General features: G+C 39.2%; 2 protein-coding genes across 9 annotated transcripts in view; one reads left to right on the top strand and one right to left on the bottom strand.

Moving 5' to 3' along the window:
• Positions 1–23,047, top strand: part of zdhhc23b (zinc finger DHHC-type palmitoyltransferase 23b) — a 58,307-nt gene extending 35,260 nt beyond the window's left edge. For 3 of the 5 annotated variants that reach the window (XM_048540270.2, XM_048540272.2, XM_048540269.2), the window contains exon 5: positions 6,419–7,172. In XM_048540270.2, the coding sequence (XP_048396227.1) occupies positions 6,419–6,686 (268 nt within the window). In that variant the 3' untranslated portion in view covers positions 6,687–7,172. Of the gene's footprint in view, positions 1–4,719; positions 4,751–6,418; positions 7,173–22,130 lie in introns of those variants that run through there. The other 2 variants (XM_048540274.1, XM_048540273.2) reach the window with 2 other exon arrangements.
• ccdc191 (coiled-coil domain containing 191) overlaps positions 18,156–24,883 on the bottom strand; it is a 49,624-nt gene continuing 42,896 nt past the window's right edge. For 3 of the 4 annotated variants that reach the window (XM_048540266.2, XM_048540267.2, XM_048540268.2), the window contains 2 exons: positions 19,049–19,203; positions 18,157–18,807 (listed from right to left, as the gene is read on the bottom strand). In XM_048540266.2, the coding sequence (XP_048396223.2) occupies positions 18,675–18,807; positions 19,049–19,203 (288 nt within the window). In that variant the 3' untranslated portion in view covers positions 18,157–18,674. Of the gene's footprint in view, positions 18,808–19,048; positions 19,204–24,883 lie in introns of all 4 variants that reach the window. The other variant, XM_048540265.2, reaches the window with a different exon arrangement.

Here is a 24,883-nt window from a genome sequence, read left to right as displayed (position 1 = left end):
CCTACCTACTCGCCTCATCCTGCCTCCTTGACCTGTCCGTCCTACTTGGGCCGACCTATCTCAGGTTTTGTTCCTATTTATTTCCTTTAAAGGTTTGGTACTTGGTGTCAATCAGAATGCCTTATTTGGTTTGCTTGAGGATTAGAATTGTATTGAACCGTTTTGCCTATTTTGAGCATCACTTTCATCAATGAGGAATACATCCAGTTAGATAATGTACGCATCTTATCAGTCATTTTATTGCAGTACTCCTCATATTTCTATGTCCCATTGTCATCTGTTAAACATGCTTGTTAGTCCATTGATACTGTTTAGTCATTTTAGTCCTGTTTCTCTAGCCAAATTTGGGAAACACACCCTCAAAATGACCATTTCCCATCATAGTGCGCACGATTGAGCATACCATATCCAGCATCAGATTTGCAGATACAGCCTTTCCCTGGCCAATGAAATTGGCAACAGTGTGGTCAGGCCGGCCTGCTCCCGGAAGCTCTTTGGTCTAGCCCCTGGAGTGAACCTTCTGGGCAGGGCTCCAAGTTGTTATAGAATGTGATTCTTACAGACCAGTCCACTAAATGCTGAATCTCTTACAGTGGTCTGAGGATGGAGTTGAAATGCAGAGCCTAGTGCACCTCTGGTAACGAGAAAAAGCACCATTTCCCTACTATCCTGTTAGTCTCACTTCTGTGCCCTGCTCCCCCCCACTGCCTTGCCCAAACACCTCATTGATTAAATGCCTAGTGAGCTATGCCAGTTAGATCAGTGTCCACATTCTGCACAGAGCTTTTGTGGAACGTGTACAAAACTCCTTTTCCAAAATCTGCACACGCCACTGCTAAGGTGGGAATAAATTGGGGTTAGACCAAGAACAAAAGCTTTCATATCCTGCATTCAGATACACCACAATTTATTAATTCACCAGTGATCTCAGTAAGTCAGAAAAAGGCCCACGTATGTGTAGTTGTCCAAATTCTATGGTCTCCCTGCCTTTGAAATTTAAAGTAAATACATACAGTAGAATTTGTGGGCAGCACATTCCTACCTTCAACCTCCTTGTCCCACTCTTCCAACCTCCCAGCTAGCTTTGTTGCTATCTATCCAATTATAGGTTAGAGAATCACCTGCAAAAGGTTGAGGGGTGGCTCTGTAAATGGGGGCGCCATAGTGGCTCAGTGGTTAGCACTGCAGCCTCACAGCAACAGGGACCCAGGTTCGATTCCTGTCTCGGGCGACTGTCTGTGTGGAGTTTGCACATTTCCCCCCGTGTCTCTGTGGGTTTCCTCCGAGTGCTCCGGTTACCTCCCACAGCCCAAAGATGTGCATGTTAGGTGGATCGGCCAGGCTAAATTGCCTGTAGTGTTCAGGGGTATGAGGGTTATAGGGGGATGGGTCTGGGTGGGATGCTTCAAGGGGCGGTGTGGATTTGCTGGGCCGAAGGGCCTGTTTCCACACTGTAGGGAATCTAATCTTATCTAAATTGATGTTAATGTCAGTACAATAGAAAGGGTTGCCTAAGTTTAGGAAACTAGGATGGAGGAGCAGTTTGTGTGGAGATGAAAATTTATAAAGGCAAAAGCTCTCTGCTGGTTGTGAATGGTATAAATGAAAAAAATAGTGACAGTTTGTCAGAAATGTGGTAATTATGAGGAATTCTACTACAAAAAGTTTGGCGAAACCAGACAAAATTAGCCTTGTTGAGTTCACAGCATGTTTTGGGGATTTTTTCTGAGAACAACACCATTTTGAGTTGACCAGAGAGCAGGCTGTCCTAGTCCAGGTATTGTGAAATGAATTAATTAATTACCCGGTCTTCACTCTTGAGAATACAAGTCACATCTCAGAAATAGCTATAAATTAGGAAAGTAGTAATGAGCCAGCGCTATAGTCCAACAAGTTCCTGGGTCCAAATGGGGAGTGAGATGGTTGATTCTCAATAAAGGCAAAGCACTTTGGATGCTGGGAGATTTGCAATGAAAACAGCAAGTACCAGAGAAACTCAGCAAGTCTAATACCATCTGTGGAGAGAGAGAAATACAGTTGATTTTATGAGTCTGGTATGACTCTTTGGAACTGGCGGTTGATGCATTGGCTTTAATTTTCCGAAGTTCCTTGGATTTGGGGAAAATTCTACTAGAACTTTAACAAGGAACTAAGGCAAGAAACAGAAAGCAAAAAGCTACAGGCCAATTAGTTTAACATTTCTCATCAGGGAATATATTAGAAGTGATATTATAGCAGGTCACATGAGGAAAATTTCAAGACAACCATGAAAACATCAACATGGTAATTGTGGAAGGGAAATCGTGTTAACCAATTTATTGGATCAATTTGAAAAAGTAATATACTGTTGATAAAGGGAAACTAGTGAATGCACTGTACTTAGATTTCCAGAAAGCATTTGATAAGGTGCCTCATCAAAAGTTGCAGCAGCAGAAAGTGAAAGCTCATAGTGGAGAGGGTGACATATTGGGAGGGATAGATGATTGGATGGCAGATAGAATAGGTATAATTAGGTTATTAAAATGTGAGGCTGGATGAACACAGCAGGCCAAGCAGCATCTCAGGAGCACAAAAGCTGACGTTTCGGGCCTAGACCCTTCATCAGAGAGGGGGATGGGGGGAGGGAACTGGAATAAATAGGGAGAGAGGGGGAGGCAGACCGAAGATGGAGAGTAAAGAAGATAGGTGGAGAGGGTGTAGGTGGGGAGGTAGGGAGGGGATAGGTCAGTCCAGGGAAGACGGACAGGTCAAGGAGGTGGGATGAGGTTAGTAGGTAGCTGGGGGTGCGGCTTGGGGTGGGAGGAAGGGATGGGTGAGAGGAAGAACCGGTTAGGGAGGCAGAGACAGGTTGGACTGGTTTTGGGATGCAGTGGGTGGGGGGGAAGAGCTGGGCTGGTTGTGTGGTGCAGTGGGGGGAGGGGATGAACTGCTGGTTTAGGGATGCAGTGGGGGAAGGGGAGATTTTGAAACTGGTGAAGTCCACATTGATACCATATGGCTGCAGGGTTCCCAGGCGGAATATGAGTTGCTGTTCCTGCAACCTTCGGGTGGCATCATTGTGGCAGTGCAGGAGGCACAATGATGCACTGCCACAATGATGCCACCCGAAGGTTGCAGGAACAGCAACTCATATTCCGCCTGGGAACCCTGCAGCCATATGGTATCAATGTGGACTTCACCAGTTTCAAAATCTCCCCTTCCCCCACTGCATCCCTAAACCAGCCCAGTTCATCCCCTCCCCCCACTGCACCACACAACCAGCCCAGCTCTTCCCCCCCACCCACTGCATCCCAAAACCAGTCCGACCTGTCTCTGCCTCCCTAACCGGTTCTTCCTCTCACCCATCCCTTCCTCCCACCCATCCCTTCCTCCCACCCCAAGCCGCACCCCCAGCTACCTACTAACCTCATCCCACCTCCTTGACCTGTCCGTCTTCCCTGGACTGACCTATCCCCTCCCTACCTCCCCACCTACACCCTCTCCACCTATCTTCTTTACTCTCCATCTTCGGTCCGCCTCCCCCTCTCTCCCTATTTATTCCAGTTCCCTCCCCCCCATCCCCCTCTCTGATGAAGGGTCTAGGCCCGAAACGTCAGCTTTTGTGCTCCGGAGATGCTGCTTGGCCTGCTGTGTTCATCCAGCCTCACATTTTATTATCTTGGAATCTCCAGCATCTGCAGTTCCCATTATCTCTGATAATTAGGTTATTGTCTGGATGGGAAGATATAATGAGTGGTATGCCTTAGGGATCAATGCTGGGTGTGTTAACTGTTTACCATTCATATAAATGACTTGGATGAATGGACCAAGGTTATGGATAATAAATTTGCTGATGACATAAAGATAGAGAGGAAAGTAATTTGAGAAGAAGACGTGAGGCGACAAAGCGGCAAATGCAGTATGATGAGGCACAATATGATATTTTCCATTTCTTGGATGAGAAATAAAGTATATTTTCTAAATGGTGCAAGATCACAGAAACAGACACAGCGAATGCTGGAGAAACTCAGCAACTCTGTGGAGTGAGAAACACAATGAATGTTTCTAGTCCAGTACGACTCCTCTTAAAAACTTGTTCTGAACCATTGGATAACAGAGCAGGCTTGAATGGCCTCCTGCTCATTTCCACTTCTGTGTGGCTGTTCCAGTGCTGTCCTCTTGTGCAGTATGTAGATTTGCTTACCTCCATAGCTTTGCTGAGACCAAGTCTCATTCACCTGTTATCCCTGTGCTTGAGTTGCTTTGTGACCCTGTTGGTTTTAAAAAAAATTAGCATCTGTGTGCTCAAATCCCAGGATAAACTTGTTCCTCTTCCTCCTCCTCCTGTAATCTTCTCCCAACCCAACAATCCTTCAGGAGCTAGGTCCTGCTCCAGTTCTGGACTCCAGAGCAACCTTGGTTTTAGACAGTCCAGCACTGGCGCACATGCCTTTTATCTGCTAAGGAATTCTCTTCTGTACCTCTACTTGTTTTCCTTCTTAAGATGTGTCTTTAAATCCAACTCTGTTATTTTCTAAGCTTTTCGTCATCTGTCCAGATTACCTTCACCTGTGGCTGTGTCGTACTTTGATTAATAATGCTCAAGTGAAGTGCCTTGGCATATTGAAGGTGCTATATGAATGTAAGTTATTGTTGCCTATCTACCTGCTCTGTCCTTTTCCTGTAACTGTTCACTCACTTTTGCCCTTCTCTTGTCTTTCTCGTGACCTGTAATCCAAGTTGTTGGCTCCACAAGCAAACCTGATGGAATGTAAGTGAAAATAGATATTCAGCAATATTTGTACTGGTGCTTAACAAGTAATGTTTGGTGTGAAGGCTGACCATCTCTGATATCACATGACTGTGGAGGGAGTGTTGAAGTGCCACTTGAATTTGTAGTATGCTCCAAAATTAAATGCAAGTGCTGGGTCATTTGTTTTTTTAAATCCTGGTGAAAATCCGAGGATATTCCAATGAATATGTTTTGTTTACTGTTGCTGACATTGCTGTGAATTCATTGGTAATAAAATGACAAATGAAACCTTCACTTCTGAAACTAAATTCTATTATTCTGTTTACCATCTCTGATGGTTAGGTTCTTGTTTTAATTTTGGAAAGGATGCTTTGAATATTCAGAAGTAATATTCATCTCAGTCTGTACAAGTTTAAAACAAACTTGAGAAAAAGCTTTCAGTTGTGGTCAGTGAAGGACTTAGCAAAGTAGGCATTTAAGAAGTCTGCCGCCAACTCTCATTCTGCACTGCTGAATATTTAATAGCATATAGATTTCTTTTTCAAGCATACTATTTGTAATTTGGAGTATTGAGCACTTCAGGGTTTCATTAAATTCATAAAGAAATCACTTTAATTTTATTGATTTGGCTGCAGGGAATGACCAGTTACATTAGTTGTTTAGAAGTAACGAATGACTTGCTATGAAGCCATGCATAAAGCAACAATTATTGCAAAGTTGATGTTCTCCTTCTTTTCTCTGTTTTCTCCACTTGTAACACCTTTGTCATACATCACCTCCAACTGAGAAAATTTTGTCTCCTCCAAGTATTGCATTATAACTAGTGGCAAGATGAGATTAGTGAGGGGATGTTGGTGATAGGCTCACTAGGAAAGTATTTGCTGCTGTTCAGTACTTTTGCATATCAGCATGCCTTCAATCAGAAAATCACTGCATACAGAATTGTGCGTTGCATCCCTGGCAGAGTAGATTGGAATTCCAAGGCATTTTACAAGAGCATTATTAAACAAAATTTGATTCCAAACTGTGCAAGAAACTTTAAAGGAGATGACAGATATCTGGTCAAACAGCTAGGTTTTAAGGAGTGTCTGAAAGAGGGAAAAAGAGAGAATGGCTGAGTGTTTAAAATGGAGGATTAAAATGCCTACTGCCCTCATGCTTGTTACACTGATCTACATCCAGCTAATTGTATGTAATATTTTGGGGTTGGAATGATAGCTATATGTCAATCCAGAAACACTGACTTCCCTGAACAATTCTATTGATTCTTCTTGCACTTGAGTACACCGGAACTGTCAAATTGGTCATTTCATTATCCTAAAATAATTCATTGGACTTGCAGACAACGAGATGGTTTATAAATTGGAGTAGGCTTCATTGTTTAAACGGTTTTCATTTTTTAATGCTTAATTATGACATGCTTATCTACACAACCAATATTTAACAAATTGAAAAATATATTCCAGCTAGAATATTTTCAATTTACAATGGCACTTGTGTGTTTTGTCTTTTTCTACACAATGTCTAAATAATTCGGGTTATTTCAAAACTTCTTGCAACAATAATTTTGATAGAACAGCATTGTCATAATCAGTTTTGCTGCTCTGACTGTATTGATCTGGGGTAATTACAGAGTAGATGCGACATTTCTGCAATGTTGTAAATTCTGCCTTCCTTGTTTCACAGTACGGCATTGTCATTCACCTGTGTCTGGTACTGCATGATAGTCACTGCAGGGATGAGTTATCTCTTCCTCATACAGCTCATCAACATCAGCTGCAACATCACAGAAAGGGAAATACGGTTTGCTTTGAGAGACAAAACTGGACAAAAGTACCTCTGCGGTCTAGTCATAAAAACCGATGAGTACAATCGAGGCTTCATTAATAACTGGAAAGAATTCCTCAAACTTCAGCCCAATCGTGTGAAGACAACCATTGAAGATTTAGTGTAATGCTTCTGATTTAATTTTATTCAAGGGCTTATCTTTGTACTCTTTGATAACTATCGCAATGTGTTAAACTAAATATCTTCAACCTGGTTTTTAGCGTAATTAAATAGCAACTGAGTAGACAATCTATTCTCAAACTGGACAACTTGTAAATTTTCTGTGATGCCTTTGAGCATTAGTTTCCACGCGTGCGGTATTTTTTTCTCGAAATTGTCATTTTAGAAACATGAGATCACAGTATTAGGCCATTTGACATACATTTTACTGGTTATGTAGCTAGCTTAAGTTCTTTTAAGCAGCAAAATATTGGGAAAGTCTGGCAGGAATGTTTCCAGAGACCAAAAAGCCAGTTGCCACATGAGCGAAAATGGTACGCGAGATAAAGAGAAACAAATGAGGAGTCAATGCGAGGGTTATAAATAGAATCAAGATGAAAAATTAAGATGATTAAATGAATAAAGATATTGGTAAAATTAACAGACATTTATTGGGTGGGTGGGTGGGTGGGTAGAGAACTAAAACCTCCTTAACATGTATTTGACACAATATTCAAACATTGGGCACATTATTATTGTGAGGAAGTTTGTCACTCAGTACGGTGGGGCGGCTCAGTGGTTAGCACTGCTGCCTCTCAGCGCCAGGAACTTGGGTTCAATTCCACCCTTGGGCGACTGTCTGTGCGGAGTTTGCACATTCTCCCTGTATCTGCATGGGCTTCCAGGTGTTCCGGTTTCCTCGCACAGTCCAAAGATGTGCAGGCTAGGTGGATTGCCATGTTAAACTGCCTGTAGTGTCCAGGGATGTGTAGATTAGGTGGGTTATAGGGGAATGGGCCTGGGTGGGATGCTCTAAATGTCAGTTTGGACTTGTTGGGCCAAAGGTGCCTATTTCCACACTGTAGGGATTCTATGATTCAGTAGAGAAAACCAGATGTAATTGGAGGTGAAGTTCCAATTCAGGAGTTGCACGGTTAGATTCATGGTAGTGTAATAAATAAAATGCTTTATATTAAATCGTTAATTTGTTTAAGCTTCTGTTTTCCAGAATTTAAAAATATCAAAATTTTGTTTTCCTTTGAGCAAAAATGCTGTTGTTATATTATGATGTGAACTTTGTAGCTGTCCAGAACAAGGTTGTCAAATCTAAAGTGTTGTTAACTATTAATTTACTATAAACGCACCCAGAATGATATCCAGTGGTAAAGCTGCATGCCCCCAACAGCTAATTTGAGAGAATCAGCACTGATGCTACCTCAAATGTACAAGTAGCTGGCTCTCTGTTTAGGGCGTGCTTCACTGCATAAGCACATTTTTCGGTCAAGTTATCTGCATGTATACTGACCTAATGGGTATCAGTCTGTGTACAATAACTGGGTAGATTTGAGATTATTCGTATGATGACTGTAAAAGTTGTGCTTTTACCTGACTATGAATACGCAGAAGATTTTATTTCTTGAAGTTCAGTGTTATTGGAATTCGAACCATGAACAAAGGCAAATAACAACAGATGCTGGAAATCTCAAATCAAAACAGAATATTCTGGGAATACTCAGCAGGTGAGGTAGCATCTGTGGAGAGGGAAACCAAGTTAACTTTTCAGGTAAATGATGTTCTGCTGAAAGGTCAGATCTGAAACATTAACTTCTGTTTCTGCTACGTATGTCACAGGACCTGAGCATTAGTGGCATATTCTTTCAATTGGACTAACAACGTAGGATTTATAGGTTAATAAAAATGATTGCTATGAAGAAATTGGTGTCAATCTTGATGTCGGATGTAAATATGTATTTTTTAAATTCTGTCACATTTAATATTTTAGAAAACCAAAATAAAAAACATTCTCTACTTGTGATTTTCAGCATCTCTGCATATGCGTGTACATACTGTACAACAGTTTATTATAAATTATTGCCAGGCCTGAAAAGATTTGTAACTTTTAGAACTTATTACAACTAGATTTAAGAAATTGTGCTTTAGTATGAGTTACTATTTAAAGCAGTGCAAAAATGTGCCTGTCATGTGGTTTTATGGTAGTTTTGAGTTTCCTTTGCAATGTTACCCATGTGAGATTAATACTGCTGTGATCACTGACTGTTGGTTAATCTCATATTTTGTTAACAAAAGCAATATTTCATTCTCATCAGTCATTGGGTTTAAACTCTCAAACTAAAGCAAGAGTTTAAGTATTCCAGCTTTTTCAAAAGTTCCGAATTTAGTTTATTAAAGCTGTTTCAAACTTCTTAGCTATGTGTGCCTCAATTACCACGTAGTTTCAGTGAGTTAGTAAGTGGCCATTTGGCCCATTGAGTCTTTGGAGGAATTTAGCCAGAAGCTCTATCATCAGAACTTTGCAAGGTTATTTATCTCAAATGCCTATATAATTTTGTTTTGAAAACATGGATGGTCACTGCTTCTATCACTCTTGCAGGCAGTGAGTCGCAACATATTAATGTGACTGCTTGTTTTGTTGTCCTTGGCAATATGGTTTCCTGAGAGTGATTTCCCCCTAGAACTGAAATCTGAGCAGCTAGGTTGCGGGCGGTTTTGGTAACAAGCAAAGACTGTCAGCACAAACAGGTAATGGCAAAACAAAAGGCATCAAAGTGTAAGATTTGTGAAATGTGAAATGCCTTCCTCTGAAGACTTACAGTATTTTAAAGTATTTTGTTTATCCTTCAAGTGAGAATTTGTTATATAGTTTGGAAAAAAGCAGTGTCAGTTTTTTTTGAGAGACTGCTGTGCTCTGTTAGTAACAATATTTATTTTAGCAGATTTTTAAAGTGAACAGATATCAAATCAGGATATGGTAAGCCTCATTAAAAGTATTTAAAACAAGAACAGAAGTTTCAGGAAAAGCTCTGCAGGTCTGACAGCATCAGTGAAGGAAAAAAACAGAGTTAACGCTTTGGGTCCGGTGACCCTCCCTCAGTTCAGGGAGGGTCGCAGGACCCAAAGCGTTAACTCTGTTTTTTCCTTCACCGATGCTGTCAGACCCGCTGAGCTTTTCCAGCAACTTTATTTTTTGTTCCTGATTTACAGTATCTGCAGTTCTTTCAGTTTTCATCTATAAGGTATTGTTGGATCATTAAGCTAAATTGACTCTCAGGTGGGATGATTTGTAATATATTGTTTGTTGTCTGGATTTTCCATGTGTAACATTTTGACTTTTCAGTTTGATTCAAATAATGTTTGGAGGCCATTCAGAAAGTTAACTCACCTGTCTCGCGCTGTTGTCGTAATTCTTATTTTTTTTCTGCGGGTGTTCAACTCCAAGTGATGTAACTTGAGAATCACATGTTGGTTAAAATATTTAAAATTGTTGGATACAATTCATCTTATGTTTTCATTTACCTGTAAATGCTTAGTTATATAAAAATGTGTTTTAATTAAAGTTTCTCTGAAACTATATCTTACTGAAACAACAATGAGACACAATGCCTTAATTAATCTTGACAGGCAGAAGCGAGTAGGCAGTATTCCTGTTGGCATGCCATATGGGTCAATATCATCTTAAAGTATGAAATAGAGTTTCTGGCTCAGTATTAATGCCATCCGTAGATGCAGTCCACAACATTTATTTTGTATGGAAACCTGGTAATTCTTGTTTTTCTGAGATGTAATGTGAATTGCCATTTAGTTAAACTTTTACTACATTGCCCATAATGTGATATTCCTATGTGATCCTTGGCTGCAATCGTAACTATGCTTTATGAGGAACGTAGTAACTGATGGTCAGTCATGTATTCTCAGTCAGTGAAGCACAGTATTCCAGATTATGTTTGATGGTTTATAACTAAAATAGCTGTTTTCCAAAGCAAGGCCTTACCTTACGCTCAGAGATAGTAGGAACTGCCGACGTTGGAGTCTGAGATAACAAGGTGGAGCTGGATGAACAAAACTTTTCTGAAGAAATGTGTAGGCCCGAAATGTCAGCTTCCCTGCTCCTCTGATGCTGCCTGACCCACTGTGTTCACCTTGTTAACTTAACTTTTATGCTCATTTCCATAAGTTGTTTGACCTGAATAATATAGTATCAAATGCTCTAATCTCATTTTCCATGGTCTGATTCATGGTCAAATGAAATTTTACATTCTTAGTAGTGTCCAGGGATGTGCAGGATAGGCATCTTAGACCCAGTAAAAGCCTCATGTGGGATTGTGGAGAGAAAGTGGAGGAGATTCTGGGTGGGATGCTGTTCAAGGGGTCAGTGCAGACTTGATGGGCTGAATGGCCTCATTCTACAATGCAGGGATTCTATGATTCTATCAAATTAACAATATATGCAGTGTTCCTTTAGTTACGGTTTGATTGTTCATTCCAGTGAGAGGAGTAAAATGGGTAGATATTTAAGGCCTGTAGAAAAACAACAAATTTTGAACACCATTGCATATTTGTTGCTCAAATACCAGCTTAAAATATTTATTCTAAAACTTCAGAATTTCACAGCATATAGGATATTTATTTATTTCCTGTAGGAACTATGTTAGATAAGTCCCTCATTGTAGCCAATTCCTACCTAAATATGTAAAACGTTTTTTAAAAGTCAGTGTGTATTGATAAGTGCAAGTCATTGTACAATTTATTGTATAACTGGAATTTTTAGAAAATTGTAACACTTTTAATAGAATACCATAAAGGGCTATATAAGCAGATTATCCCCATGTATGTTTGCGTGTTCATTCTGTTAGGATTTTTGAATGCATGTGTAATTTCAAATATTACATACATAGACATATCTATGAGCATTACAGTTATATACTTGAAAAATTGACGTGTAGAATACACATATTAAGAAAAAGAAAAATGTGAACAATTGCTACAGGAACAAAATACTGCAGGTGATCATCAGACATTGGAGTGGAAATTCAGCCATTCACCCCATCTAGTCCATTCTGCTATTCAATCATGGCTGATAAATTTCTCAATCCCACTCTCCTGCTTCCTGTCTGTAACTCTTGATCCCCTTGACACTCAAGAACCTATCTATCTCTGTTTTAAATACACTCAATGACCTGGCCTCCACAGCATTCTGTGGCAATGAATTCCATAGATTTACCACTCCCTGGCTGAACAGGTTTCTCCTTATCTCCATTCCAAAGGGTCTTCCCTTTACTGTAAGACTGTGCCATCAGGTCCTCGTCTCTCCTACCAATGGAAACATCTTCCCAACATCCACTCTGCCCAGGCCGTTCAGTATTCTGAAAGTTTCAATTAGATCCCCCCCTCATCCTTCTAAACTGCATTGAGTATCGACCCAGAGTCCTCAAACATTCCTCATAGATTAAGCCTTTCATTCCTGGGATCATTCTCGTGAATCTCCTCTGGACACGATCCAGGGCCAATACATCCATCTTGAGGTATGGTGCCAAAAATTGCTCACAATACTCTAAGTGTGGTCTGACCAGAGATTTATAAAGCCTCAGAAGTACATTCCTGCATTTATATTCTAGTCCCCTCAAAATAAATGCCAAAACTGTATTTGCCTTCCTAAAAACAGACTTAACCTGCAAGTTTATCTTAAGAGAATCCTGGACCAGGACCTCCAAGCCCCTTTGCACATCAGATTTCTGAATTTTTTTCCCCATTTAGAAAGTAGTTTATGCCTCTATTCTTACCAAAGTGTGTGACCTCACACTTTCCCACCTTGTATTCCATCTGCCACTTCTTTGCCCACTCTCTCAACCTGTCCAAATCCTTCTGCAGCCTCACCACCTCCTTTAATACTACCTGTCCCTCCACCTATTTTTGTATCATCTATAAACTTAGCCGTAATACCTTCAGTTCCCTCATCTAGATCATTAATGTGTGATGTGAAAAGTTCTGGTTCCAACACTGGCCCTATTGGAACATCACTAGTCACCAGCTGCTTTCCTACCAAGTAACAGTTTATCTCCACTCTCTGCTTTCTGCTAGACAGCCAATCTTCTATCCATGCTAGTACCTTGCCTCTAACACCATGGGCCCTTATCTGACTCAGCATCCTCCTATACGGCACCTTGTCAAAGGCCGCCTTGAAGTCCAGGTGATAACATCCGTTGATGCTCCTTGGTCTAACCTGCTCATTACCTCAAAGAATTCGAACAGATTTGTGGGGCATGACCTCTCCCTAATGAAGCCATGCTGACTTTGCCCTATTTTACCATGCACTGCGAAGTATTCACAAATTTCATCCTTTATAATGGACGCAAATCAATGACCAAGGTCAGGCCAATTGTCTGATAAATTTCCATATTTTGCCTTACTCCCTTCTTTAAGGGGGTGGAGGGGGGTTATATTACTGACTTTTCCAGTCCTCTGGGACACTCCTGACTTCAGCGATTCCTGAAAGATCAATGCCTACATCACCACTATCTCTTTCAGAACTCCAGGGTGTTGTCAATCTGGACCAGGTGATTTATCCACCTTCAGACCTTTTCAGTTTTTCTAGCTCCTCCCTGGTGATGGCCACCATACTCAACTCTGCCCCTGACTCTCTTGAATCTTTGGTATATTACTCATAGAACATAGAACAGTCTTCCACTATGAAGACTGACACAATGTACTTATTCAATTCCTCTGCCACGTCTTTGTTCCCCATTATTACTACTTCAGCATCATTTTCCAACAGCCCAATGTCCACTTTTGCCTCTTGTTTGCCGAGTAAATTCATTCTTCTTATGGTCACCGCCTTCAAAGGGTTCATTCAGTTTAAGCTCTCATCAAATTTGCCTCATTGCACAACAATAAACCCAGAAATGCCTGACCCCAAGTGGGCTCCAACACGAGCTACTCTAAAAAGCCCTCTTGTAGACATTCTACAAATTTGTTTTCTTGTGATCCACTACCAACCTGATTTTCCCAGTCCACGTGCATGTTGAAATCCCCCATGATCGCTGTAACCTTGCCTTTCTTATGCACCTTTTCTATCTACTGGTGTACCTTGTGTCCCACATCCTGACTACTATTTGGAGGCCTGTACCTAACTCCCATTATGGTTGTTTTACCTTTGTGGTTTCTCAACTCTACCCACACAGATTCTACATCAACTGTCCCCACTTCATTTCTTGCTACTGATTTAATTTCATTTCTTACAAAAAAGGCAAATCCAACCCTTCTGCCCACCTGCCTGTCTTTTCAATTGGATATTTAGCTCTCAGGCCTGATCCCCTTGCAACCATGTCTCCACGATGTCCACCACATCATATCTGTCAATTTTGAATTGTGCCACAAGCTCAATTACCTTATTTCGCAAGGCATGCATTCAGATAAAACACCTTCAGTCCTGTATTTACTGTCACTCTTCTCGTTTTCATCCCTTTATCTGATGTGTTTGAAGTTAAGATTCTTAATCCTTTCCAAACCCTCTGTCCTATTTTGTGTGTTGGAGGCTTTAATAACCTCTCCTGAGTTCTCGTCTCTTCATTTTCTTCATACTTTTCCATGCTGTTGAGTCCACACCCACAGATGATAACCTGCTGCTTTGTTTCCTACATGGCCATTCCACTACTTGGAGCTTTGCCCTCTCCGCGCACTCCACTTTTCAGTTTAAAGTCCTGTTGATCAACCTATTTACCCTTTTCATTAGAATATTGGTCCCAGCTTTGTTCAGGTGGAGACCATCTCAGTAGTACAGATCCTTCCTATTCTAATACCGATACCAGTGCCCCATGAAAAGGAGCCCCGCTTTTCCACCCCACTCTTTTAGCCATGTGTGTACCTCCCTTGCTGGAAACACTCAAAAAATTTGACAGCATTGGTGAAAAAAAATCTGAGGTAATGTTGCAGTCAATGATCTATCTTCTTACCTTTTTCTTCCCCAACCTGAAATAGTAACTGTTAATGAAAAATTTCTCATTTGCTATTAGATGCTTTTGGAAACAGAAGTCCCAGTTTAAACAATCATGTAAGTAACATCTCATGCTTTCAATCATGTACTAATGTCCTCTGAAGGGGCTTTCCAATGCATTCATAAATCAAAATCCAACTCCCTTAAACTAACTGAATTTTTTTGACTGTCATTTCAATTTCTTTTCCTCTACGTGTAGGAACATGATGTATTTGGAGTGGGTTGTTCCTGCAGAACACCTCTTGCAACAGGAGAGTTAAAAGCAAGATCACAAATCTATTTTAAAAATTCCGGAAAGCTATCGGGTGCGAGAGATTGCATGTTCTAAACAGTACACTACAGGTATAGTCATCCTAAACTATTTAGGTGGTAGCCTAAATCGAAGCTCATTAAATTAACTTGCTGCACGTTCCTGTTGCAATGTTATGGTGTCTACTGAAACATTGATGACACATCAGTATTTAGTACTATCTACAGCTAATATTTGAAACTTTTTGTTAACGTAATAGACCCATCAGTAAACTGCTTTTCAGGTCCAAGAAACTGATTTAATAAAATATGAGCATAATGGTTGTAATTTAATTAATATACAGTATCCATAAATTTCCTTCTTGGATTTGCTTTTTTTATTATTCTCACAGTAAATTAAGAAAATGTGGCTTTTTATTTAGACACAATCTTGCAATTTTGATTCTCTAGTTTAAAGTCTTTGCAGTTTCAGTCTAGTCAGCTATTTTATTTCCTTTGCTGGCTAATCATAAATTAGTAAGTGGTTTAGTATTTTTGTTCTTTGATTACAAAATGTATCCAAACTGTACACCTAATATCCTTTGATACTAAAGAATCTGTTGTTTAGATTAGTGTTTTTGTCTATCCTTTGATTTGAGGATTATCTCTTCTCAGTTATGACATTCAGCCGTGGGTTTTCAAGTGACTGAGCAGGCCAATTTGTGGCCTACAGGTGTTTGTGCCTTTGGGGCAGAATGTCCCAAGAGCTAGTTAGATCCAGGGTGCAGGATCTGCTACTTGTTTTTTTTTTGCTGCTATTCTGCCTGACTGCGAAGGCATTAAGACTCAAAACATGAGCTCATGGACAAGTCATTTTGACTCCCTTTGTCATTAATATCAATGCATTCTGTCTTCAAGAATAGCTTCAGACTAGCTTAAAAGTGTTTTTGTTCCTAACCAGCCCTGACCCTCAACCTTAAGACATTTGACAGTTGAGAAACTATGACCCAGTGGGAGAGATGATTGCATCTAGACAGTGCCTTGTCTATCAAATTGGATATTGCATAACATTTGCCTGAATGCTTGTGGAACTTGTTTGCCAGTTCTCCCAGGCCAATCTGGAGAATTTAGTGAAGGTGTTGTTTATGCCATTTCTTTGGTGTTTTTCAGTCACTGGGACATTCTGTAGGTCTCACTGCAGGGGGAAGAAGTGCGGAGATGGCAGTTATGATATTCACTAGGACTTTTGACTTGTGGAAGATCTGTGTTGCGAAACAGCTTTGGCAACACCTCTCATCAATGGTGGCTGCCAAAGTATGGGAGATATTCCAGAGTTTTTCTGCCAATATATACGGGAGTTAGAACATTTGGCTGACTAAGCATGGGTTGATTTGAGTTTGTTTTGCAACATGCAAACTTCTCAAAATGCAGAATTGGTGAGATTGAATGGCTTACAATTCTGCAGAGAAGGCAACAGCACAATCATCTGCAAACCATAGGTCAACCTTATGTGATGAAATATTATTTGGAAATTTGGAATCTAAAGTAACAGAGCATGTATAGCTTTCATTCATAATTCCATACTGGGTAGGAATTTAGTTTACTTGCAACTAAATGACACCATTAAAAGAAAAAGCGAAAGGTAAATACTTCAATAACAGAGGAAACAAAATTGGGTACAAGGTATCCTATAACTACAGTGAGAAAGAAATCACAGACCCTTGTCCAAGTGCAGTGGGTCCCCCCACTAGCTCCCCGAAAAAACTCAGACCTTGCCTGTGACATGGCGAGCCAGAGACATAAACCAGATACTGAGAAAGAGAAAACCATCCAACAACAAAAGCCTGTAGTGTGGTAGTCTTCAAAACACTGAAGGCAGAAGAGAAATCATGAATGAATTAGAAATTAAGGGAAAGTATCCATAAACATTAATTGGTTAGGCTACTTTTGGAATTCTGCATTGAATTCTGGTCTCCCTGTTGAAGAAAAGGTACTGTTAAAGTTGAAAAAAATCAGGAAAGATTACAAAGATGTTGCTGGGCCTGAACAGAATGAGCTATAGGGAGAGGCTGAATAGGATGGAGCTATTTTCACTGGAGTCTGAGGCAGAGGTGTAACATTTAGAGGTTTATAAAATCATGAGGGGCATGGACAGGCTGAATAGCTAAGGTCTGTTTCCCAAGGTAGGGGAGTCCAAAACTAGAGGGCGTAGGTTTAAGGTGAGAGAGGAAAGATTTTTAAAAAATCTAAAGGGCAACTTTTTTTAAGAGGGTGGTGTTGGTATGGAACAAGCTGTCAGAGATGGTGGAGGCTGGTACAATTACATTTTAAAAAGCATTGGGATGGGTACACGAATAGGAAAGGGTTGCGAGGGATATGGGCCAAATGTTGTCAAATGGAACTAGATTAATTTAGCATATCTGATCAGCATGAATGAGTTAGACCAAAGGGTCTGTTTCTGTACTGTACAGCTCTACAACTATAAGAGAAAGCTTTAAGGTGTCCACGTGAAATCTTACAAGATTGTTGAATGCATGAGTATATGTAACAAATGTTTAAAAAGTGATCTGGGTTAGCAGTTTAAGGGTCGCTCAGAGGCATTAACTTAAGACACCAGGGTGATGCAGAAGTTTGCTGGAAAGTAATCAAGTAAAGCTGTGCCAACTGAACAAGGAGTTTTAAACTGGAAACGAAGGTGACCCTTCCCTAATGTTCTGGTGAGGGTAAAAGGGTTGAAACTTTAATTCTGATAGTTGAAATAGGATTATTTCAAACTTAGTGTAAAAGTTTGCTTCTTGTCCTTTTGTATACAAAACTTTGGTGTTCTTGTTGAGGATATTGGCAGCAACTTGTGAATGTGACTGATCACCATGGTAAACAAGTTGCAAAACCTGTGGCCTATCAAGCCAGGTTTCATCTTGGAATTTGATTTACTACAGCTGGGATCTTGAAAGTTGTGTGACAATCACTGGTTGACAATTTTACAGACTAATTCTTGAAAGCATTCTAAGATTTCCTGACTTTTTGCAAAAAAAACTCTCTAAACCATGATTGGCACTGGAGTTCTCTATATGGTTTTTAAAAACTGCTTAGAATTATCAAAACCAAGTGAGATCTCCTCACAAAAGTATGTTTCCCATTTGTATCTAAAAAATATGGAATAAGAAGTATGTGTGAAATTGGTGATTTGTAAAGAATTCTTAGTGATGAAATAACTGTTTAGGATACACAATTTGTAAATGATATGAATTGTATTGCAGTTTATCAATTTTAAAAATATATCAATGGAACTCGCTCAGTAACTTGACGGGCAGGTTATTTGCTTCATGAAACTTAGCAAGATATTTTTGAAGATTAAAGAAAAGATTCATGTGGGAAAACTAATCAATTTAAATGGACCTTAATGTTACCATCTCAAAAAACAAACAATAGATGTTTCTTCTGTTTCATTTGAGGTTTTATATAGGAAATGCAGCTTTGACATGAGTCCTGTTTTTGGGAAGTACTGGAGGAAAGAATAATGTTACAAAAACATTGTGAAGTTAATGCTTAACAACTACCATACTGAAACAATGCAGATATGACTAGGTTGAAACCAGATAAATCATTTCTATTTAACTGCAATGGGGATGTTTTATTTCACATAACTGTACAGTCAAAATGTGAAATATGATTTGTTACTAAATGAATATTCATCTATTTTATTGTTATAATACATCAACAAAAACGTCAAATCTTGCTTTTAAATTAGGTCTTCAATTGTCTGTATAATTCTTGTATTCCACCCGACGAGGTACACAAGGTGTTTGTGGCCTGACCTTCAAGACTTGGAGGTTCCTTGCTAAATTCTAATAGAAGGTTCTCCCTCAATTCAAATTCAAACAGTGATACATTATTCCTGTACGCTTCCAAGATGCTCAAACTGTTAGTATTTAATTGCTATGCCTGAAAATCAGGGAGAATTTCAGCAACTTTCTTTCTGAGGTGCTGTATGCGTTCTTCCTTTTTCACCTCCTCCTTGATGAGTATTGGCAAAGTCTTCCATGCTCTGAAAGCTCTCTTGACTATCCTCCTACAGGTAGGAAATACAAATTAGATGTTCAGGAATTCCAAGATAATTTAGTGAATATATATGGCACTTTTAATATATTATTTTAACCATTTTGAAGTTAAGATTTAAAACAAATAATCAATTTGGAGATATTCTGAATCTGTATGGTGTGGATCTGAGTTACCAAACATAACAAGGTTACATCTACAAAAACATCAATTTTTTTCACCGTATTCTACCAATTAAAGAAGATGCCTGTTACCACTGATTATGTTGTTCTCCAATTCTCTCCTTCTCCCATGATTCAATCTTTTCCTCAGTCACATAACGAAACCAGGCAATGAAAGTGGCTCTTGTTAGAGCTGTCAGATAGTGTTGCCATGCTTTCTCCTCCATATCAATGCAGTAATCTTTGTACTGTGAGGAAGACGTATTTTAGAATATCACTTTCTCAAAGAATCAAACTATGTATTTCAAATTCTCTATAATGTTAACACTTTTACATAAGAACATATGAAATAGGAGCAGGACTGGGCTGCCCCAATATTCAAAATAGATCACCGTTGATTTAACTCTTCTGTGTCAGCTGTTAACAGTCCTCAATCCCTTCATATTTCAAAAATCTTATTGACTTCATCTTTAAATAGCTTCAGTGATCTAGCCTCCGCAGTCTATGGGTTAGGTAAATCCAGACATTCACTATCCTCTGTGAGAAAAAATTCCTTGCGTCTCCTTATTCCATATCCATGCCATCTAGTTCAAGATTCCCCCATTATGTGGTACATTTCAATAAGATTGCTTATTCTTCTTCTAAACTCGAATGAATAAAAGCTAAACCTGCTTACCTGCTCATTAAGTTAAAGCCTTAAGAATCAGCCCAATGAAACTCTTTTCAACTGCATCCAATGCCAGTATATCAGTTTTTAAATAGGGGAGCCAAAATTGTACACGGTCCTTCAAGTGTGGTCTCACCAACACAGTGTACAGGTGTAACAAGACTTCTCTATTTTTAAATTCCAACAGCCTCACAATAAAGGCCAAAAGTCCATTTGCCTGCTTAATTACCTGCCACACAGGAATACCCAGATTCCTGTTGGGTGTGCTTTTTTTGGAGTTTCCACTTTACAATGTTAAAATCTGTCTGCTAAGATTTTGACCACATATTCGAAGAATCTTCAAGGAGGAATGACTCTAAATAAACAGGTTATATCCTTATCACGACACTCCCTTCCCAACTATTCTTGTATCCTCAGCAACTCTGGATACATGCCTGTCTGCATCTTCCTGGTGGCACTCCACTAGTCTTGTCTTTCCAATATGAAAATTACCTACTAATCCTGACTATCTGTTTAGCAACCCTCAATCTATGCAAAAACATTACACCTAATGATGTGAGCTTCTGTATTGTGCAACAGCCTTTTATATGGCATCTATTGAATGTCTTCTGCAGATCCAAATAGACTACATCTTTCAGTCTTCGTTTATCAATTCTGCTTGTTATATCCTTAAAGAATTCTAGCTAATTTGTCAAACATAATTTCCCTTTCACAAAACTGAGTTGACTGATTGCATTAAGCTTATCTAAATGTTCTGATGTTTCTTCCCTAATAATGGACTCTTGCATTTTCCCAATAAAAAAATGTTAGGCTAAATAGTTGATAGACAAAAAGTGTCTCCCTTCTGGAACAGATGTGTCACATAAGTGGTTTTTCAATCTACCGGAACCCTCCTGGAATCTATGGGGTTCTGGAATATTTTGACTAATGCCTCCGCTTATCTCTGTGACCACTTCCTTCTAACACCCTTGGATGCAGGCCTTTGAAGATTGGTGGCTTTTTTGTCTTTAGCCCACTGGTTTGGCAAATGCATTGCCCCTCGTGACACAGTTACATGATCTTTCCTCTTAATAAGACCTTGCTTAATCTGTTACCTTTGGGATGGTTATAGTGTCGTCTACCATGAAAACTGATGCAAACTGCTGATTGATGGCATCTGTCCAGTTCCCTGTTCCTCATTATCAATCTCCAAGTTGCCATTCTCCAAGGATCCCATACTTACAATTTCCCCATAGCTGTAGAAGCACTTGCTATTTGTTTTTATATTTATTGCCAACTTATTTTCATCAATTTTTTTCCATCTTTATTAGCTTTAGTCATTTGGTACAAATTTGTTAAAAAACAAAATCTCAAGTTTTCACTGTTTTGCATGCCTTGTTTTTTTTGTTTGGATTGTCTCCTTGATTGCCTTTAACTATGGATGGTTCATCCTTCTTGGTTCTTTGGCTGAAATAAATTTTTAATATAATACAATCCAGCACAGGAACAATCGCTTTGGCTCACCAAGCTTGCGCCAGTTCCTGATCCTTATTTAGAGCTACTACTCATTGGCCATACATGGATTCTATCCCTCTGCTTGCTTCACGTTCATGTATCCGTGAAGATATGCCTTAAAAGTTGCTAACATGCCTGCTTCCACTACCTCCACTGGCAGTGGATTCCAAGCACCCTCTGGGTGAAACATTCTGCCGGCACTTCTCCCCTAAACGTCCCCCCTCTCATTTCAAGCCTGTGCCCGCTTGTGGTTGACCTTTCCACTGTGAGGGGAGAAAGCTTCTGACTATCCCCCCCTATCTGTGCCTCTCAATCTTGTAAATCTGTATCAGGTCATCCCTTAACATCTGTCTTTCCAGTGAAAGCAGTCCAAGTTTATCCAACCCCTCCACATAACTAAAACCTGCTGAGGGTTGTGAAATATTTTGATAAATGTTCCCTCCTGCTTATTTACTGATTTTCACTTTAGTCTATTTTTGAAGCTTCAGATTTATTCAACCTAAATGAATACTCCCACTGATTAAATTAAAGCCCTATTTCCATAGCTACAAATGCTCTAAGTGTACCAATGTAACCTTAGTCTACTACTTATGATGCCACGAAATTCCACAAAACTAGCCAAAACCAGTTCAAACTGCAAGTGTATCTGGAAGTGCAAGAATTCTGTATTTGGACTGTTGTCAGATGAACACCAATTACCATAAACCAACTGAAGATTTATTATGGGCCCTGGAAACTCATCAACTGATTTCGAAATAATTAATTATTTTACAACATTTTCCAAACGCTTGGAAGCACTACCACCTGAAACTTGCACACCATCCTGATTTGGGATTATATTGCCATTCCTTCATTTGAGGCTGGGTCCAAATTCAAGAATTCTCTTTCTAAATTATTACCCTCGCGGACTGCAGTTCAAGGAGATAGCTCACTACCACCTTCAAGGGTGGGTAATAAATATTGATCATTCGTCAACACATTTTAAAAATTGTGCATTAAAAATCTTTGTTACAGTGGAGCGGAAAATGATCAAAAGGAAGGGGTTGTCCTCGATTAGAGTCCAAGAACTGGCAGGACTTCTGCGGTTCAATGCAGAAGGACTCTGCAAAGAAAAGTGCGAGAAGAACAGTAAAGTTTGCCAAATGAGTTCGGTCCAGGGTTTTGCACATTGTCCACAGTTGAAACAACCTGTTAAGCTCTGTGTTAATTATTGCCTAGTTTCTCAATCCTCTTCTCTCATTTGTAATACTAAGATTCCTTCTAGCACAGTACTAAAATAGAGTAGTAGGAGGTTTTATGATACCTTTACAGATTTTTAAGTTGTGCAGACCACCACCCCAGTAGCTGCAAACTTAAAATACTATTTCCTTTTCCTCAGAAAAGGAATTAATTAATTTGAACCTATTTGTCCAATTATAAACTCAAGCTTAAATGCATATTTTTGTTAGTTATACACTCCATCTCTGCATTTGAGGTATTAAAGCATGAACCTTCTAGATAATTGTTTAGCAGTTTTTACTTATTGAAATATTTGGTTAACTACTTTTGATTGCAACTGTAAACTGCTGCGCCCTGAATTTAACATAAATCAGGTAGTACTTAATCTCTAAAATCACGATTTGAAAAACTAAGTAGACAGCATGTAATCTCCAATGAGTAGTAAACAGCTTTGTTTTATGTACTGTAAAATGCAAGATACAATCTAAAATCTAATTTTACAAAGAAAGCAACTTCCCAATTGAAAATCAGGGATACGCCTGAGTTAGTTTGGGACAGAGAATGGTTTATTGTGAACCCTAAAGAAAGCAAGGCCACTTTTTAGGGGTCAGAGATAATGGGAACTGCAGATACTGGGGAATCCAAAATAACAAAGTGTGGAGCTGGATGAACACAGCAGGCCAAGCAGCAACTTAGGAGCACAAAAGCTGATGTTTCGGGCCTAGACCCTTCTTCAGAAAAACTTTTCTGATGGCCTGCTGTGTTCATCCAGCTCCACACTTTGTTGTCACTTTTTAGGGGCTTATGCATTCTTTTTAAAAAGACAGCACACAGTTTAACTTGATCAAAAATTGAAGAGACAACCTTCCTGTTGATCTAAGGACTCTAAAGTGATATGATTGAAATAACACATTACCTATACTGGCTAGCAATTGCTTAGAAGCATGACAACTGACTATGTACAATCTGTTACCCTCACTTATCAAATTGCTGGGCAGACATATCTGCAGCAATTATTCCTTCTTACTTTCCAGCACAAGACAAAAATGCCAATTAACATCCATTTAAAGAAAAATCTATTTCCTCAAGTTACTTGTAAGGTTATCTTGTTGTAACAAGTTTTTCCATGTATTCTTTATTAGGAATTATTTGCTTTTTTTTCCATTGAATTTGTGTCCCATTGACTCAACAATGAGGAATTTACTGAATCAGCTTTTCATACATCTCATTATCTTTCTTCTAAGATATCTGATAAAGAGCGCTTGCTGTTTTTTATTACTCTATATTAGTCCATCAGTTAACCTTTATTCAATTTTATTTGCTATTTGCTTACAAACATGTTAAGTAAACAAATCAAAAGTTTTGTAAGTTTTAAGCAGTCCCAAGATTGGCTATCCCATACAGTTCTGGACTAACTTGCATTGTGATTGTGTATCTATGAAATTTAATAGACATTTAAAAATAATACAGCTAAATGCAATCACTTCTCTCAACCAGACAGAGCTGAATTAATAGATGCCAAGTTATTATGTATTCTGAAATTTTACTCAATCATCACTCCATTTAATTTCAAGATAATAAAGAACCAAACTTTTCCTCCAGTGTAAAGAAAATCCATTTCCTGTCATATCCAATTATATGTGGGAAGCCAGAAATTTCTGAATTGCAATATTAAGAGCACACTCATGAGACTCAGTTGTTAGGTTGCTGCATTCAATTTTGCCTTCCAATGGAAAGGATTATTGCAAGATTTTCAATTGGTTACTCAAGATAGTTTGGGGATTACTGAAGAGAAACTGGAAGTCAAACTATCATCACTGCATGTAGCCTATGTGGGAGGGAGAGAGATACATAGACTCAATGTTAGTGGTGCATTTAGCTATGCAGCTGGAAGCAACTGAACCACATGATTGTAGCATAGAGGACTCAGAAGTCCAGAGTAGCTGGATAATTCAGTGCTGTTGAAACACAATAGGAAGTGTTAGGAATTAGTAGGCAGATCTCAGAAAATGTCCTGGGTGCTATGAGGCTGCAGAAGAAGCCATGTGACACAAATGGTTCAGTACAGCTAAGAGTGAGGGTTGATAAAGCTCACAACCAATGTTTGCTTTGTGGAACGGAGCAAGATTAGAACTCCAATGCAGCTTTGTGAAGCTAGCTATTTGCAGATAAGCTGAAATTGTGGCCAGGAGTGAGTACTGAAGTCCAGGAAAAGATGGTTATCAATCAGAAAGGGAGTATCTGTTAAGACATCCTTGACAGAATGCTTGAGAGGAGTTTTAAGCTACACCGGCCAAGAGAATTGTTACCTGTTGTGGAGTTTAATGAGATTTGATGACCCAATGTCATTAACATCAGGGGAAATAGCTGGAAAATCTGTGGGATATGTTTTGATTTAGATTTTTTATTTGATACATGTTCTTCAAAGTTCAAGCACAGTCTATTACCCATATGAACCACATTCTGTGTAATTGAAAACAAGTTGTATGTGCATTGTTGATTGCATTATTGATGTGACATTGTATAAAGAGGTTTATAGTTGGTTGATC

This window comes from Stegostoma tigrinum, chromosome 12, assembly GCF_030684315.1.
Source record: "Stegostoma tigrinum isolate sSteTig4 chromosome 12, sSteTig4.hap1, whole genome shotgun sequence".
Lineage (NCBI taxonomy): Eukaryota > Metazoa > Chordata > Chondrichthyes > Orectolobiformes > Stegostomatidae > Stegostoma > Stegostoma tigrinum.
Note: the sequence above shows the minus strand (reverse complement) of the source record. Positions and strands in the feature narration are given on the sequence as shown.